This window comes from Danio rerio, chromosome 2, assembly GCF_052040795.2.
Source record: "Danio rerio strain M-AB ecotype USA chromosome 2, GRCz13ab, whole genome shotgun sequence".
Taxonomy (NCBI): domain Eukaryota; kingdom Metazoa; phylum Chordata; class Actinopteri; order Cypriniformes; family Danionidae; genus Danio; species Danio rerio.
In genome coordinates, this window is record NC_141022.1 from 52,003,948 (window position 1) to 52,021,604 (window position 17,657).

At 39.1% G+C, this 17,657-nt stretch overlaps 1 protein-coding gene across 1 annotated transcript; it reads right to left on the minus strand.

Annotated features, from left to right (window-relative positions):
- Positions 1-2,572: 2,572 nt before the first annotated feature.
- Positions 2,573-9,337, minus strand: LOC147837244 (macrophage mannose receptor 1-like). Its single transcript, XM_087241540.1, has 5 exons — positions 9,301-9,337; positions 8,010-8,366; positions 7,567-7,905; positions 7,344-7,438; positions 2,573-2,902 (listed from the first exon to the last, which is right to left on the minus strand). Exons 1-5 carry the CDS (start codon positions 9,335-9,337, stop codon positions 2,765-2,767), a joined length of 966 nt encoding a protein of 321 aa, XP_087097666.1. The 3' UTR covers positions 2,573-2,764.
- Between the last annotated feature and the right edge of the window lie 8,320 nt (positions 9,338-17,657).

The window sequence follows — 17,657 nt, forward strand, 5'->3', positions numbered from 1 at the left end:
CTAGTGCCGCTTCGACTATTTTGGTAAAGGTTCGAGGTGACAGAGCTAGGCCGAATGGAAGAACCCGATACTGGAACGCTTCGCCCCCGCAAGCGAACCTCAGGTATTTCCTGTGTTGGGGAAGGATGGAAATATGGAAGTATGCGTCTTTCAGGTCTATCGTCACAAACCAGTCCTCGGACTGAATTTGTGACACCACGTTTTTGATGGTTAACATCCTGAACCTGAGGGCCTCGACGGACCGATTTAGATTTCTCAGATCTAATATGGGACGCATTCCCCCATCCTTTTTGGGAACTATAAAATACCGGCTGTAAAACCCTGACTCTTTGTCGAGTGGGAGAACACGCTCTATTGCGCCTTTTATTAATAAGGCCAGTACTTCCTGTTCCATAACCAGAGCCTGTTCTGGCTTCACTATGGTGGGTGCAATACCGTTGAAGCGAGGTGGGCGTGCACAAAACTGTATTTTGTAGCCATGTTCTACTGTGAACAGGACCCACTGGGACACCATCGGCAGGTGTTTCCACGCTGCCAAAAAATGTGCTAGGGGTACCAGCCTCTCGAGACTGGCCTCTGGTTGTTCTTTGACCCCCCTGCAGAGGGGGTGGGGCCTCCAATGCCCTCAGACACTGAGGAACGCCCACCCCGGGAGACACAGAGCCCCCCACCAGCATACGTGGTGAGGTGGTCTCTCCCTTTCTCCGCGGACCCTGGTTCAGTGAGAGCGCTGAATGGTGCTCTCGGTGTCCAGGGGGGGGCCCTGGAAAGCCTGACTCCCAACACGTCAGGACTTTGTTTTATCCTTTGTACTTTATGATATGAGGAGCTGGTTGACGGCTGGCCCTGACTTTTTGATCTTGGGGGGAGAAAGTCCCCGAGGGAGCTAGAGCGTTTTTTAACTCTGTCGAGGGATTCGGCGACGCGATCAACGGCGTCACCGAAGAGCCCTGAGCTCGATATTGGAGCGTCCATAAGAATAGCTCTATCGGTTTCTGACACTTCTGCTTGTGTCAGCCAGAGGTGCCGCTCAGTAGCCACCAGGGTAGCCATAGATCGCCCCAAACTAGAGGCTGCCTCTTTAGTAGCTCTTAAAGCTAGATCTGACGCCCGAAGAGCTTCTCGAAGCTGTTCGGGTGTTGCTCCCCCACCATCTAGGCACTCTTTAATTAGGTCAGCCTGATATGCCTGCAGCACTGACATTGTGTGCAGGCATCCAACAGACTGACCAGCCGTCATATATGCTTTACTGACTAGACCCGATGTTACTCTTAATGGTCTCGACAACAAAGGAGGGACCCTTGCAGATTTTAGATCTGAACGACGATGACACGCTAAGTCCTCTTCTATCATTGGCATTACTGTACATGCCTTTTCCCCTAGCCCACGAACTGCTGAATAAATAGCTGTTTTTGGTGTCATTAACCATGCTGAATACGGATTTTTCCATGATTTAGAAACCGCATCATGTAGTTCGGGACAAAAGGGGAGGTCCCTTAGTGGAGGATCTACTCTGCTGGGTAATTCTCTCTCATCCAGCATTCCTGTCAGACGCAGCTGCTGCTGCTCACGTGCTGGCTGCCAATCTATTACTTCGAACCTGTCAGCAGCACGTGAAATCACCTCCACTAGCTCCTTATATTCCACTGACTGGGGCGGCAGATTCCCCGACCCTCTTTTTATTTGTTGCTGCGGCGCCTCGGTTTCCTCGGAAACGGAGGACGCCGCCCTCCCACGAGGCGCAGAAGAAACCGCAGAGCGTGCTTCTGACGCTCCCGAAGGAGGATTAGATCTCACGGATCCAGAGAGAGAAAGGACAGAGTCCGTCTCCATCTCATCCGCCAGATCTAGCTGCGAACCCCACGACCGAAGTCGACGCTCAGCCACAGCACGAGCGGGACCCGAACCGCGAGGAGCGTGCGCCACGGGAGCTTTATTAAAGAACTCTCTCCGACTGCGCAGCTCTTTACGGGAGAGAACGTCACAGTGTCCACAGTCAGCATTCTCAAATGCTACCAGGGCATGCTCTTCTCCCAAACACTCTAAACACAAATCATGTGAGTCACCAGCCGTAATAAAGCGAGGGCATGGAGGCACACAACGTTTAAAGTTTTTCTCTGCCATACCAAAATAAAAAAGTAAGTTGTCAGTTTTTTTGTATTTTGTGTATGCAAATCAGTAATGAAAGTTCACAGAAAGAGGGTGTATTTTCACGTGCGTGCTTCTTGAAAGCAAAGAAGTTGATACTGAATGCTCAGTACAGGCTTTTATACTCTCTGGTCTGACGACACCTGCTTAATTACATTAGATTGATTTCACATGTGCTTCAAGACGCGTATAAAAGAGGTGTTCCCCTAGCGTTCTGGTTAGACGCAGTGTTGAAGTTCCCTAGAAGGGGAAAATAATGTATCAGAAACAAAATGGGTGTGTTACTACTTACAGCTTTATTAAATTGACAGTTCACCCAAAACCCAAAATGTTTTAATTAAATTTCGAAATTTTGAAAGTGCCAGCACAGAGAACAACTTAGAATCTGATTTGACTAAAATAAATTCCATAAAAGGAGAGGAAGTGGAATGAAATTTACTTTATTTAATTAAATGTATCTTTCACATGTATTGTAAAAATGCTAATATTATTAATGTAATATATTATATAGTTAATGTAGTACATGTTTTATAAAGTACTGCTACTAGTAATATTTTCCTTTTCCTCAAAGCAATATTGTAACATTATTTTATATTGTTTTAATTTTTACAGTGTATTAAGGATGCACTTTACATGTATTATCTGAACTCCTCACAACGTTGTTCTCCAGTTCAAACACCTGTTCACCCTTCTCATTTCTCCAGTTTATTTTGCTGTTGGTTTCCAGCCCCATGCTTTTAAACTTTTCAGTGATCTGGAAAACAAACAAGAATAGATCAAGAAAAACTCATAGACCGATTCTATTTTTCTGTTCCCCTACCCATTGGCCTTGGCTCTTGTGAAGGGGAAGGGCTTCAAATGTACCCCTGAGAAATGGGACACCACTACACTTCCTGACAAAGACTTGTCAACTTGCATGTTCTAGGAACAACAAATAATAAATTGACTTCTATTCGATCATTTGATACCAGAATGGCTTATATGAAAGGCAAAGGCATCTAGATTACCCTCATTTTACCTAAATAAAATATGATGATGCCTTGATTTTTCAATTATTTAATTAGGGCAGTAATGTCTGACTTTGCTTAGACAAAAGTCTTAAGTCTTGTCACTTAACTGGAATAATGTACAGTATAGAATATAAAGTCATGGTACCGCAGAAAAAGAAGTAATATTGTGTATGACTGCCATGAGCTTACACGACTGCATCCATACATCTCTGCAATGACTCAAATAACTTATCAGTAAAGTCATCTGGAATGGCTTAAAAAGCGTTCTTGCAGGACTCCCAGACTTCATCAAGATTCTTTGGATTTTTCTTCAATGCCTCCTCCATCTTACCCCAGACATGCTCAATAATGTTTATGTCTGGTGACTGGACTGGTCAATCCTGGAACACCTTGACCTTCTTTGCTTTCAGGAACTTTGATGTGGAGGCTGAAGTATGAGAAGGAGATCTATCATCCTGAAGAATTTGCCATCTCTTATGGTTTGTAAAGTAATAGGCAGCACAAATGTCTTGATATCTCAGGAAGTTGATGTTGCCATCCATTCTGCAGATCTCTCGCATGCCCCCATACCGGATGTAACCCTAAACCATGATTTTTCCTACATCAAACTTGACTGATTTCTGTGAGAGCCCAGAGCTTATAAGATCCGAGCATGGGGCTCCCTCCCGTTTGCAAGGCGAGAGGGGAGTTTGAGGTCAGGTAGATCTAGAGAACTTCCCTGCTGTAGTAGCTAATAAACAGATAGGGATTGCTTTTAAAAGACAACTACTTAGGTGCATGTCTACGGAGCCGATTTGGATTAGTCTATCAACTTAAGTTGCATGTTTTTGGACGGTGGGAGGAAAACTCACATAAGCATGGGGAGAATGTGTAAACCCCATACAGAAACGTTGGCTGGCTTGGTAAGGACTAGAACCAATGACGTTCTTGCTGTGAGGCAACTGTGCTAACCACTGGGCCTAACCACTGAGAAGGGGTGGAAGGGGGGATTCTTCAAAACAAAGGTGGCTGTTATATGGAACTTGGGGTATTTATAGTGGCTTAGGAATCGTCTGATTGGTGAATCATAAATTGAATAATGCGAGGGCGGCTGCAAGCAATCATAAGCAGGTGATCATCTCGAAATTAGTTTTTAAATAAACTCCACTTTGCACCCCTTGGTTTCGAGTGTAGTTCTGGAAAATCAAGAGCTATCTAGCCCTTTCCTTTTAGCTCTCACATGAATGTACAAAACAAGGGCTAGGGGTAAGAGGAAAGTATAAGTGGGTAGAATTGAGATTGGGCCTTCTTTCCTTACTCTGAATGACAACAAAAACAGCAGTACAGATTGTTGGTAATGGTGATTATATGACTTTAACCATTTCATTGAGAGTATACTTAAAATTGTGACTTATTGCAACAGCACAATATTTTATCACAATTTTTTGTGATGTTTCTTTACATTTTCTGTAAGTAGTCCGAGCGGTACAGCCAAATACTTTCAATAGATTTATCAAAATAAGTCTTACATTTTAACAAAATAACAAAAAAGAAAGAACAGTAGATACTTAATTAGGCAAAAGTGGGCAAAGACAGCAAAGGTTTCACAGTTATCACAATTATTATGCATTCATTAGTTTCAAAACACCACTAGATAAGAAAATCTCATGAAAACTCCTTATATTTTAAGCACTATTTATTGCTGCTCAGTAACTCAATAATACAACACATAATGATAATAATAATAATAAATAAATAAATTTTTTTTTAATTTTTTTTTTTGCATTTTGCATTTTTTACACTGATAACAAATGACAGAACAATCAATAAATAAGAATAAAAAATGAGTAGTCTAATGTAAATTTAAGCAAAATATTAGCTAATTATTTCCTTTTTAAAGAGAACAAATGCAGTAAAGGCTGAAACTCTGTTTAAAAGGCACGTTTGATCATATTAAGAATTTGTTTGGTATTTTCATTTAGTATTTTCATTTTGTTTTTTTTTCCAACCCAGGCTTGTCCAGTAGACGTTTCTGGAGACCGTGAAATATATCCCAGGAGGTATGTATTTTTGCAGTTTTTGTTTTCGCAAATCCACAAGAGGATGGTGTGTTCGATTTTTCGCATCTCAAAAGTTACGAGTACTTACGAGTGCAGTTCACGCCCGCGCTGTTCTCGCTAAACCCACCAGAGGTCGGTGTTTGACTGAATGATTGACTGGGCAACTGGCCAATCGACTGACACACCCTCCTCCTTCCCTAAACCCAACCAGTTTTACCGAATGACCCGCCTGCCCACTTACTTCCCTAAACCCAACTGACGGTTTACAAAGCTGTCCAGAAAAAGAAAAGCCCTCGCCCGATTTTTACCATGTTTTTGGATTTTACCACATTCTCACCCTGTTGTTTACTTGTTTGTAATGTTTTTGGATTCTGTTTTTGTCTTAACTGATTTCTGGAACCGCTCTTTCCCGGACTGTAACCTGGTCGTCGTTAATGTTGTCAACTCCTCTCTGTGTCTCAAGTCCACCGATGTACACGACGAGCTAACTGGACAAACATGTTGCAGCGGGCCCTCCACACGGAGGTAAGCGGTCAGTAAGTGGCAAAAGGAATGGCGAAATACGGCCCGGTAGCGTTCGCTTTAAAAAAGTTAAATGCAGCCATACATACCTCCGGCTACATAATTCACGGTCTCCAGAAACATCTGCGGGATTACATTTTCAGAATGAGCCCGAGTAGTTTTTTCTTCTTATAGTAGAAATGTGTACAATCCTTACAAAATATGAAACTGGTTGGTCAGTTTTTGTCACATGACTCGTGGTGTGCTCGCACCATTCTTTCAACTAGGAGTGCCTGGGCAGCATGAACACTCCGTGTGCACACTATGGCACATCACTTCCAATATGTGCGCAAGAAAAGAAATAATGAACTCGCAACATGTAACATGTAAACAACCCTTACTTAATGGCCTCAGCCATAGTTATTCCAGTGTGCGTGTGTATTAGTCTCAGTGTACAAGCTCAGAACTTTAAACTAGCGCACAGTTGGCGTAACTTTGTTTAGTTGTTGCTGTTTTGTTCTGTGCAGAAATGCGGTGTTAACAAGCCTTTACGATTAATTAACTTTGTTGAATTAAAGTGTGGTTATATAAGTGAAATCGGTTAATCGTTGCATCCCTTGTTTGGACATCACTAGCTATACATAGAAAACAGGACAGATAATTTTTTTGATCTATAAAGGTGTGTCAGGTAAACTTACAGCTTATCTTTGTACTCTTCTTAGTTCTGGATTTTACCAGCTATGCTCTTCCAAGTATTTGCAAGCTGGGAAAAAAAAAACAAAACCTCCTTTTCTTATTGTGCACCTTGCACATGGAATAATTTGCAATAAGATTTAAACTAGACAAAATTGTTTTTATACTAATTATATTTTAAAGAGAGTGGCATTGGAAGCATGTAATTATTTTTGTTGAAAGGATTGGTATTTAGTGTTTCTGTATTTTAAAATTGTTTTACTGTATGGCTGATACATTGGCTCTCTTGTAAACAAGATTTTAAATTTCAATGAGACTTCCTGGTTGAAGAATGGTAAAAAAATCAATTGTGGATCATCTTGAGAGTGTAATCATTCTTATCATTTAATGACTTTAAGAAAGTCATTCCTGCTTTTATTACTACTAACTTTGACTTGTGTAACTCATTGTATTTGGGTCTCCCGCAGTTCCAAAATTATGCTGCATGACTACTGATCAAGGCAAAGAAAGCTGATCACATCACTCCAATTTTAGCCTCCTTGTCCATTTTACAATTTATTCATTTTCATTTCGGCTTAGTCCCTTATTTCAAACTTCACATTTCCTTGTTAGTTTTTAAAACTCTTAATAATCAAGCCTCTTTATTCTGGCAGATTGGTTGTCTCCTTTTTTGTCCTCTATATTTTTAAGATCCTCAGACAGGGCTTTGTTAACCATTCCTCTGTTTAGTTTAAAAACTAATGGTGATAGGGCGTTCTCATTTGCTGCTCCTCGTCTTTGGAATAGATTGCCTTATTTGTATTTTCATATTTTTGTATCAGTTTGTTTTTTTATTTGTTTTAATCTCATTACCTTCACTCCAAACGTAAGTTTCTTCAGCACTTTGGTCAGCTTTGCTGTGATAAATGTGAAATAAATATAAATAAAATTTACTTTAATGGGAGACACAAACCTGATTCAGAATGGCAGTCTGTTGTGAAAGATCATTCAGAGTGCATTGTCCAGCACAGGATACTTTCAGCCGGACAATCTGTTTTCTCTTTTCCTCTAATAATATAAACAAAAGTAGTCATTTCCAACATGTAAGATTAATCACAGATACACCACAATCCTAATGTTTTTGAAGTGACCATTTCAAGAGTGATCATTTGATTCTGATAAATGGTTAAACCCACCTTCATAGCAGATAAAAGGATGCAGTACATCACAGCTTTCACGACTCCATTTCCCAGAATCAGTTGTTGACATGCTGACACAGTCAGTTCCTACTCTCTGGTTTGGTTGACCTGATGCCCAGTATCTGAATCTGAGATCCCACTGATCAGACCATTCCCAAGGGTCTCGGTAAAGACCAAACCAGATGTACCATCCGCTTAAAATAGCTGCAGTTAGCTTGTTGTTCTCTGCAGAGCTGTGGATGGTGGGCAGGTCTGTGTAATACTTTCTGCAGTAACTCTGAGCATCTATCCAGCTTTTAGGACCAGCACCATCCATCATGTAGTATGTAGAGTCTTCTGTTAAGAAAATTCAAGAAATTAAGTTAAAGAAACTTCATTCTTGGCTTTTTTTCCCCCAGTTAAACTGCAAAATAATACAATAAAAGGAATGTTGAACTCACTATAACACACAAAATATTTCTTATAAGAGCATGTCAAATCCTTCCATTTGCCAGAATAAGTAGTTACACAGTATCCATCATCATTTGGCATTCCTGAAGCCCAGTTGAAGTACTGAGAAGTGTTTTCTCCATTTGACCAAGCCCAGCGTTTCTCTTGCCCACTCTTTAGTCCGATCCACACTGATCCACTGTATCCAGCATCCACTGAATGTATCAGCCTGTTCACATCATCCATGGTGTCTACAGTAGCCAGATCAGTGAAATTCTCTCTGCAGTAACTCTGAGCATCTGGCCATGACATTTGCAGGTTTATATAGTAATAGCGACGAGACATAGCAGAACTGCTCCAGAAGAGCCCTGTAAAAACCAACATGTTAAACCAGCTATATCCACATATTGTTACAAATACAGATTACAATTAGGGCTGTTTAATTAAAAAAATAAAAATAAATAAAGTTTAGCTCTGTAAGCTTCCAGTTTGCTGCTTATCAATAGTTATTATGGTGGTTATTAAGGATTATGGATGTAGAATAAGATTGTCACACGTAAATAATGTTCTGGTGAATCCAAGTGCGAGTGATCAAAATAATAATTTATTAACACAGTCAAAACAAAAGCAAGGAATGAGTGCGGTGCTAGAACTAGGAGAAACAGGGCAGGAATCAGGCAGGAAACAGGGTCCAGTAAAAACTCCTCAGGTCCTGAGCACAGACAAGATAGCACCATAAGCACGCGTAACGAACTGACAATGAAACACTTAACAAGTAGCACATATATAGGCACGATAATGAGTATCAGCTGGCGAACAATCAATCCAGCTGAGTGCCGTCATGACACGTGACCAAAACAAATACAAGTGGGCCACAAAAACAAAACAAACCCACATGATCAAACAGACACTCCGGACGAGCGCACAAACCTGCAACCGTGACAAAGATATGTACTTTTTAAGTTCTAAAAAACTATCATAATCAGATAATAAGGCAGTTCATAGAGAATTTGTTACTTATACTAAAGTGTTACTTTTTAATTAACAACATAGACATGGACATCTGTTTGAGCAGCCCTTTAACTGGCAAGCCTTTAAATCATATGATTTTCCCCTATAAGTGATTTAATATATGATGTGATCGCATGTTGTGTTGTACAGTATAATGAGAATGAGTTACCAAGGCATACAATGTGCGCTGTATTAAGATGCTGCAAAATATCTCCAAAAGTAAATTGTGGAGACATTTTAATCATCCGCAATCAAAAATCATATCACACAATTAAAAATGACCAGAGATACCTGACAGCAGAAGCAGCACAAGCAGACCCTCATCCATGACTGCTCAAACAGATCTTTTCTGCTGGTTCCTACCGAGAAATGAAAAAGACAAGTGCTTCTACATCAGAATGTTGTAAAAGGAGTGTGATTAATTTTTTGTGCTATAGTTTTTTTTCAAACTATTATCACTAATACACCATCAACACCAGTACCAAAGGCCCATCACTAAAATATTTTGACAGACTATTATAATATTTAGCAAAAATATTTTAACCTAAAGGAACTTTGAGCTGTAGCAGATGGGCTTTCATCTAAGCTGAGATATCCTGTTGGCAGTGCGAGATCCTTGCTGCTACCGTTGGGGCAAAAACAAAGATAACAGATACCAGAGGTAACCCTGTCACCAGCTAATGAGATTTGAATACCTGTCCTCTCCAGGCTACCCGGAATGATCTGCCAGTGAGATTAGACTCCAACCAGCAGAGTGGGGTTTCAGTGATGCCATTGAGGATGTTTGTTAATTTAATTAAAAAACAATACTAAACAACTAAAGGATTGAGTGTCTTTATGAATAAAATCTGTATTTTTAATAAAGAATCACGTGACGTTTCACTGATCAAAATTGTATCACTATACAGTTGCTTTGCATAAAATAAATGATTAAAGGTACAGTTTACGCAGAAATGAAAGTTCTGTCGCTATTTACCCACCCTTGACTTCTTCTAAACCAGTTTGAGTTTTTTACTGTTTAACATAAAAAATATATTATGAAGAATGTTGGAAACCTGTAAATAATGACACCCACAAACAGTACTTAATTTGTAAATTAATACTTTCTGGAATGAAACCAGGAAAGAGAAATTACCATGATCAACGTCCACCAAGAAATATCAGTTTTCCTGGAACATTCATTCATTCATTTTCTTTTCGGCTTACTCCCTTTTTTAATCAGGGGCTCGCACAGCGGAATGAACCGCCAACTCATCCAGCATATGTTTTTATGCAGTGGGTGCCCTTCCAGCCACAACCCAACACCTATAAACACTCTGGCATTTACACTCATACACTATGGCCAATTTAGTTTATTGAACTCACCTATACCGCATGTCTTTTGACTTTGGGGGAAACCTGAGCACCTGGAGGTAACCCACACCTACACGGGGAGAACATGCAAACTCCAAACAGAAATGTAAACTGTCTCAGCCGGGGCTCGAACAAGCAACCTTGTCAATTGTGCTACCCACTGCGCCACTGTGACGCCCCTTTTCCGAAACATGACATCATTAAATGGTGACAGCGTAAGAAAAGTGCATCACTTTTTGTTATAGATATCATAGGTCAGTCATGGATAATAAAAACTCAAAAATAAATCGTACGAACGATCACTATTCAGTTCACTTCATGTGCCAAGTTATGTGCCAGTTATGTGCCAAGTGAAAAAATAATAATGAAATGACTCGCTCAGTCTACAGTTACCTCTTCTGTTATGTTTTCTGGCTGACTTGAGATGGTTTTGCTTCTGCCTCCCGCTATCCTGATCCATTCGAGCAGTTTCATCTTCTTGAGATCTCTTTTGATCAGGCTCATTATCAGATTTACTTGTGGTTTAAAAAAAAAAATGAAAATATGCTTGACTGCCTCTTTGCCCTTTTGAAAGTAAAAATAGTATTTAGGTATTTAGTATTTAGGCCACTATGCCGTTATTGCACGTAAAGTAGTCAACAACCAATTGAGAGTGATTTTAAACATAAAAAAGCCAAAAGAAATAAGAAAGTTATTGTTGAGGGCCAATAGTTAAACATGACTTGCTTTAACTTGGTGACTACCGTCATGAGTGTGTGTGTGTGTGCACGCACAATCCACACAACCTTCGCTTGCACTCATTCACATTCTCTCTCTCTCTATCTTTCTCTCTCTTTCTCTTTCTCTGTCTGTCACGCACGCACGCACACGCACACACACACACACACACACACACACACACACACACACACACACACACACACACACAAACACACACGCACACGTAGGTATTTACCTACAAAGCACGCGTAACAAACTGACAATGAAACACTGAGTATCAGCTGGCGAACAATCAAATTCAAATTAAGTACCGTATTGTAAAACACATATCTGAAATTTTCTGGAACAGGATCCGGCAATATCCAGCTCAAATTAAGCACTGCCCATAGAAAAACAAATACAATGGAAGTCAATGTTTCCAACATTCTTCAACATAAAATATAAAAAAAAAAATAAAACAGAACAAAAAATTCAAACTGGTTTGCAGCTAATCAAATGCAAGTAAATGATGACAGAAGCTAAATAACTGAAAACAATATGGAGAGCTGATCTAATGTAACTGAACATTTGATTATTACTTAATTACCTTTAAACCTAAATTACAATTATAGTTGGCAAAGTATAAATCCCATTTATAATCATACAAGCTGGGCTTAAGGTTTGGATGGCAATGTTCACATCTATTCAAATAAACAACACAAACAGATCAGTCACACCACAGTTTGTTTTCATTTAACCAAACCTGAACACTCCCTCAGCTTACCAGTACTGAGCATCATATGAAAAAATAGATGTGTGTCAAGATTATATGACCAATTTGGAATGTTTTGATAAATGCATTACGCTTGCATTACAAATTGATGCATTACAACAATTACTAAACTCATTAGATCTTAGTCAAATAAACCTACTGTAGGTTTGTTTACTTAAATCTAAAACCATTCAAGAAAATAACACCTCTTATGTTAAAAGACTACACAGTATGGTCTGTTAAATGTTATTGTCTTCATTCATAGATTTTGACATGCTCAAACATGATACAATCAGTCTGTTCACTGATGTACCATGAGGACCTGCATCAAATAGTATCAAATCTGCTGAAACATGCTGGAAAAAAGCCAGATACTTTTATTTAAATTGACTTCAAGGTATAAGTTTAAATTTCATTTGAACAAACATTCACTGTGTGCACATGCATTGTTATACAGTGCAGAGTTATAAAGTGTTAAAAATTATATTAGCTTTTTTCTAAATCTGTATGCAAACCTTTCATTGAAGAGTTTACACTTAGCAGATGATTGATTAATAAGCTTGTTTGGCATGCTGTCGCGGGAGAGAGCCCTGAGCTCATAAGATCCTCGAGACCAGGGCTTCCTTTCGTTTGCAAGGGGAGAGGGGAGTTTGAGCTCAGGTAGATCTCGAGAACTCCCCTGCTGTAGTAGCTAATGAACAGACAGTGATTGCTCTTAGGAGATAACTACTTACTAGGAGCATGTCTATGATGCCGATTTGGATTAGTCAATTAACTTAAGTTGCATGTTTTTGAGTGGTGGGAGGAAATCAGGGAACCAGAGGGAAACCCACATGAGCATGGGGAGAACATGTAAACTCCACACAGAAACGTTTGCTGGCTTGGTAAGGACTAGAACCAGTGACGTTCTAGCTGTGAGGCAACAGGGCTAACCACTGGGTCACAATGCCACCCATCTAGAAAAGGAGGAGTATGGGTGGAAGGGGGAATTCTTCAAAACGAAGATGGCTGTTATATGGAACTTAGAGTATTTATAGTGGCTTAGGAATCGTTTGATTGGTCAAGATTGAATAATGCAGGACCAGCCGCAAGCAGTCATATGCACATCATCCTCTCGAAATTAGTTTATAAATAAATTTCACAAAATACAACAGAAAACTCAGGACATTCTTAGTCTGTGAACGATCAAAGAAATCCTTGACACCGAGTCAAACCCACCCAGAACACTAAATTACACTTAATACTGAATCTTCAAAAAGAAGGTTTAGTCTGCACCGTTATGGCTTTTGGCCCTGGCAGAGTTTTGCGGCGGCAATAAGCAAGTAATTTTCATAATCAAATAGCTTATTTTCACTGAACAGTTTTCTACATTTCTCATCACTGGACAAAATGGATGTCTTGGCACTATAGCATAATGCAACAGATCATGGAGTTGAGTGTACTATAAACACCTAATTTGCTTCCCCAATCACCATCTCCTTTCTTCTTATGTTTATCACTGAAAAAGCTTTAAAATAAATGATAAATCATAACACTGAAGACTGAGTAATCATGCTAAAAAATTGCTATCACATGAATAGATTTTATTTTTGATACATTTAAAAGACAAAACTACTTTCAGAATAGCATCATCGCCACAAATAGCCCACTTGCCAGTGAGCCAAAAGTCAAGTTGCAGATCTTTCCCGATCTCATCCCCCCCTCTCTCTCTCCTACTTTGCTTTCGGAATAATACACTGCTGATTCATGTTAAGGCAAAAATGCTAATAAATACATCTTAAAATCAGAACAAACTGAAAAATATTATATTAGTGTAGATCAATAAATCAACTGAGTGATCATATTTAAGATAGTCATAGTGCTCATTCATTTGTTTTTGCTTTCAGTATCTTGAAGTAAATATTAGTAAGACATACATTTCTTACCTTGGTTTTTCTGCGTTTGACAACTTAGGAGAGATGAAAATGTGCAAGACTGATTTTACAATCTGGTTATTTTGGATAACCCTGCCTCCAGTCAAGTAAAACAAACAAACTATCTTGTCACTTTACATGTTGTTGACCCAAAGAGATTAAGCTGCGATCTGGACCAGAGGCCTGTTGCGCAAAACAAGTTGGGAAAAAAATGGGTTTCAGAGAAGGTTTTAAGTCAAACAAATCCAACCAGATTAAGACCAGGTTAAAGGGTTTCCCAATGCTTGAAATAAGCATTCTCTGTTAAATTAAGTGCTCATTCAGAGTATGGGATTAACTCAACTGCATGCACCTGAATGTGTGACAAACAACCAATCATATGAAACATCAGAGGGTCGGTTTGATTATTTAATTGCAAGAGAGGATCGAAATTGTTTCTGTTTTCTGAGTAGGTAGTTCAAAAGCTATGATCAAACTCAACATTTATTTAAATGGCCTTTTAAACCACATTTTTAGCTTAATTTTTACCTAATGTTGATTTTCCTACATTTTCATAAATTTGCATGTTGCAAAAGGTTTAATAAGAGAGGCATACGCTTCTAGGAATTCTACTGTTTGAAGTTCCAAGTATTGTTAAAGCTACTTTACCGCTACTTTCCTTTTCCTTTAAACAATTGGGTGTAATTCAATTCAGCTTTTTTCAATTCAGCTTTATTTGTATAGCGCTTTTACAATGTAGATTGTGTCAAAGCAGCTTCACATAAATGGTCATAGTAACTGGAACAGTGTGGTTCAGTAACTGGAACAGTGTGGTTCAGGTTTTAGTGTTTAAGTTCAGTTCAGTTCAGTTTAGCTCAGTTCAGTGTGATTTAATCATTACTGAGAGTTCAAACACTGAAGAGCCAATTCATCGATGCGTAGCTCTACCAATCCTGAACCATGCGAGGCAGTGGCGACAGCGGAGAGGGAAAAAAAACTTCCCCTGATGGGAGTGAAGAAAAAAAACCTTGAGGGAACCAGACTCAGTTGGGCACGACCATTTTAATTTCTCCGCTGGCCAAAAGTCTTGTGCAGAACTTTATTCGTCGTGGTTTAGGCTGGAAGATGGCCTCAGCGAAGACTCGTCTGTCCCTGGAGCGTCGCTGGAATCAGACTCATGTTCTCCACTCCCCACGACCATCAGCGCAGCAGCAGCTCAGGATATGGCCTGGTCCCGGATATGGAATCCTTGGGATCATCACGTCGCTGGTCTTGGATCCAATCAGTGACTCCGCATAATCTGAGGACCTCGGGATGAGTATCCCCAGGTGAAAATAGAGAATAAAGAGAATAATTAGCGTAGCTGCTGTTCATAGTGTATATAAGCAAGATGTAGAAGCCAGTGTGGAACCCGCTAGGTGATGCATTGAGTGTGTGCTTTACTAAACAGATAGGTCTTTAATCTAGTTTTGAACTGGGAGAGTGTGTCTGAGCCTCGGACGTTATCAGGAAGGCTATTCCAGAGTGTAGGAGCCATGAAAGAGAAGGCTCGACCTCCTTTACTTGATTTTGCTATTCTAGGTACTACCAGAAGCCCTGAATTTTGAGATCTTAAAGAGCGAGTTGGTTTGTAGTGAGACAGAAGGTTGGTTAGATAAACAGGAGCTAGATTATTTAGAGCTTTATAGGTGAGAAGTAATATTTTAAATTCAATACGAAACTTAACAGGCAGCCAGTGTAGGGAGGATAAAATTGGGGTTATATGATCATATTTTCTAGACCTGGTCAGAACTCTGGCTGCTGCATTTTGTACTAATTGAAGTTTGTTAATAGAGGATGCTGGGCAGCCAGCAAATAGAGCATTACAATGCACAGCTAGAGTGCATAAAAGTTTTTTCTTCTACATAAACTTCAGGTGAACGGTTAATGTGACTCAATTTTATATATGGTATCAGCATTGATGTTATAATTAAAAATTGTAATTGTTGTAATTAAAATATCAGTTAAAAAGACTTAAGCATTAATTTAGTTTTTTAAGTGTAAAACGAGTTAAAAAGCTGTTTTCATGAACCCGCTGTCAGTCTCAGCAGGCTACTGTAGCTGAGAAACTCCATTTAAAATACTGGAGTAAAAATATATATTTTTTTATTTTAAAGACATAGCACAAAAAAAAAACAAAATGGATATAAATGCTTCTTGTACAGTCTGAGACCCACTATATATTGTATACCAATCAGGCAGTGGAAATCGGTTGATTTTTAAAGAAATCATCAACTGACCACCACAGTCGTCCATGCCACCCCGTCACACACAAATTTCTGTTATGCTGCCAAGTATTACATTTATGTTACAATATAACATTAGGCGCGATTCAGCATGTTCAAGTTCAGCCATGAACCTCGCTGGAAAACCAAGTGTTACATCCCCAATCTGGGAACATTTTGGATTTGTGGCGAATGAATGATAAAAAAGACAAAGTGATAAATTGAAGACGTTGATGAGAAATGGAGCAACATATTTGGTAGTTCAGAACCTGTCGCTCTGCAGTGAGGAGAAACCAGCTTTCCGAGAAATGCAGGCAGCGGAGAGTTGAAGCAAGATTCCCACTCTTGGCCACGGTTGCAAAAAAGAATCTGTCTTTGTGCTACAAGCACACCATCAAAACATGTATTCAGTGCTGCTGGAAGCATTATAACCCCAACTAGGCTTAAATTGGACAAAGTCAACATGTTAGTTTTTCTGCCAAAGAATTAAAAATATGAATAGAAAACAAAAGGAGTTACACGCTGCTCTTTCAACATCTGACTTATATTGTTACTAATAGTCTAATATTTTGGTAAAAAATAAAAAAAAAATAGGTAAAAATTTTCTTTTTCTTGATTGCTTTTTTAAAACACTGTCGGTTGGGTTTAGGGAACTGGGTGCGCGCTAGTCAATCTGTGATTCCTAAAACACTATCGGTTGGGTTTAGTTGAGGGAGTGGTTGGGATTATCGGTTGGTTGGTCAGTCAGTCAACAGCGGCCTCTAGTGAATTTATGTGAGAAGAGGAGGCACGAATGGCACTTGCAAGAGAATTTTGAGATCTGAAAAAGCATACACAGGGGCCTCTGGTGGATTTGTGAAAACCGCAAAAAAAAAAAAAAAAGTACATCCTAGGATGTCTTTTTTGCTCTCCGAAATGTATATAGACGTACATTTTCAGAATGAGCCTAGGTTGGATATTTCTTGCTTTGACTAAAAAGCAATATCGAAATCAATATCAAATATGTAGTATGCACATACTGTAGTAATAGCTGCCTGAAAAGCAGCTTTTCATCTGGCTATGAGATTTGTTTTATGAAAGGGACACTTCCCCAAAAAATTTACTCACTATTATCACACCTTCAAGTGATTCCAAAACTTCATGTCTTTCTTTATTCACAAACAAAGACATTTTGAAGAAAGATGAAAACTTGTAACCATTGACTTCCAAAGTAGCAAGAACAAATACTATGGAAATTGGTTCATGCAAATCTCATCAAAATACAGTGCAGGTGGAGGTGTTTAAAAAAGTAAAACCATACTCTGATGCTGTTTCATCATCATAATGAGCCTTTGGTAAATGTTTTTTCCCCCCCAATAAATAGTGAAAAAAATAATTATTTATAGCAATGCTGATTGAAAGGTCTGATCACCCAGTTAAAAGATGAGAAATGCTATTAAAGCAATAGGTTCAGTGCTGTGTATTAGATGCTACAGACGCCTGATCACTGAGATATGATTGGTTAAAGTGTTATTATAAAAGTACACTACTGGCAGCAGCACAACCAAGAGGAAATCTATTAATGAAGAGAATAGACTGTGGAAAACAATTGGATAAAAATTCATAAAATATATATAAAAGTAGATCATGATTCTGATGTATGATTTGTGTTTGGGGCAGCAGAAAATA

What these genes read in the sequence shown, in the direction of transcription:
- LOC147837244 (XM_087241540.1), bottom strand. Translation starts at nt 9,337, where the DNA reads ATGGATGAGGGTCTGCTTGTGCTGCTTCTGCTGTCAG. An exon ending in GAAATATTTTGTGTGTTATA is followed by an intron (nt 7,906 to 8,009) that starts GTGAGTTCAACA and finishes TTTTCTTAACAG; the next exon opens with AAGACTCTACATACTACATG. An exon ending in AGACTGCCATTCTGAATCAG is followed by an intron (nt 2,903 to 7,343) that starts GTTTGTGTCTCC and finishes TTTGTTTTCCAG; the next exon opens with ATCACTGAAAAGTTTAAAAG.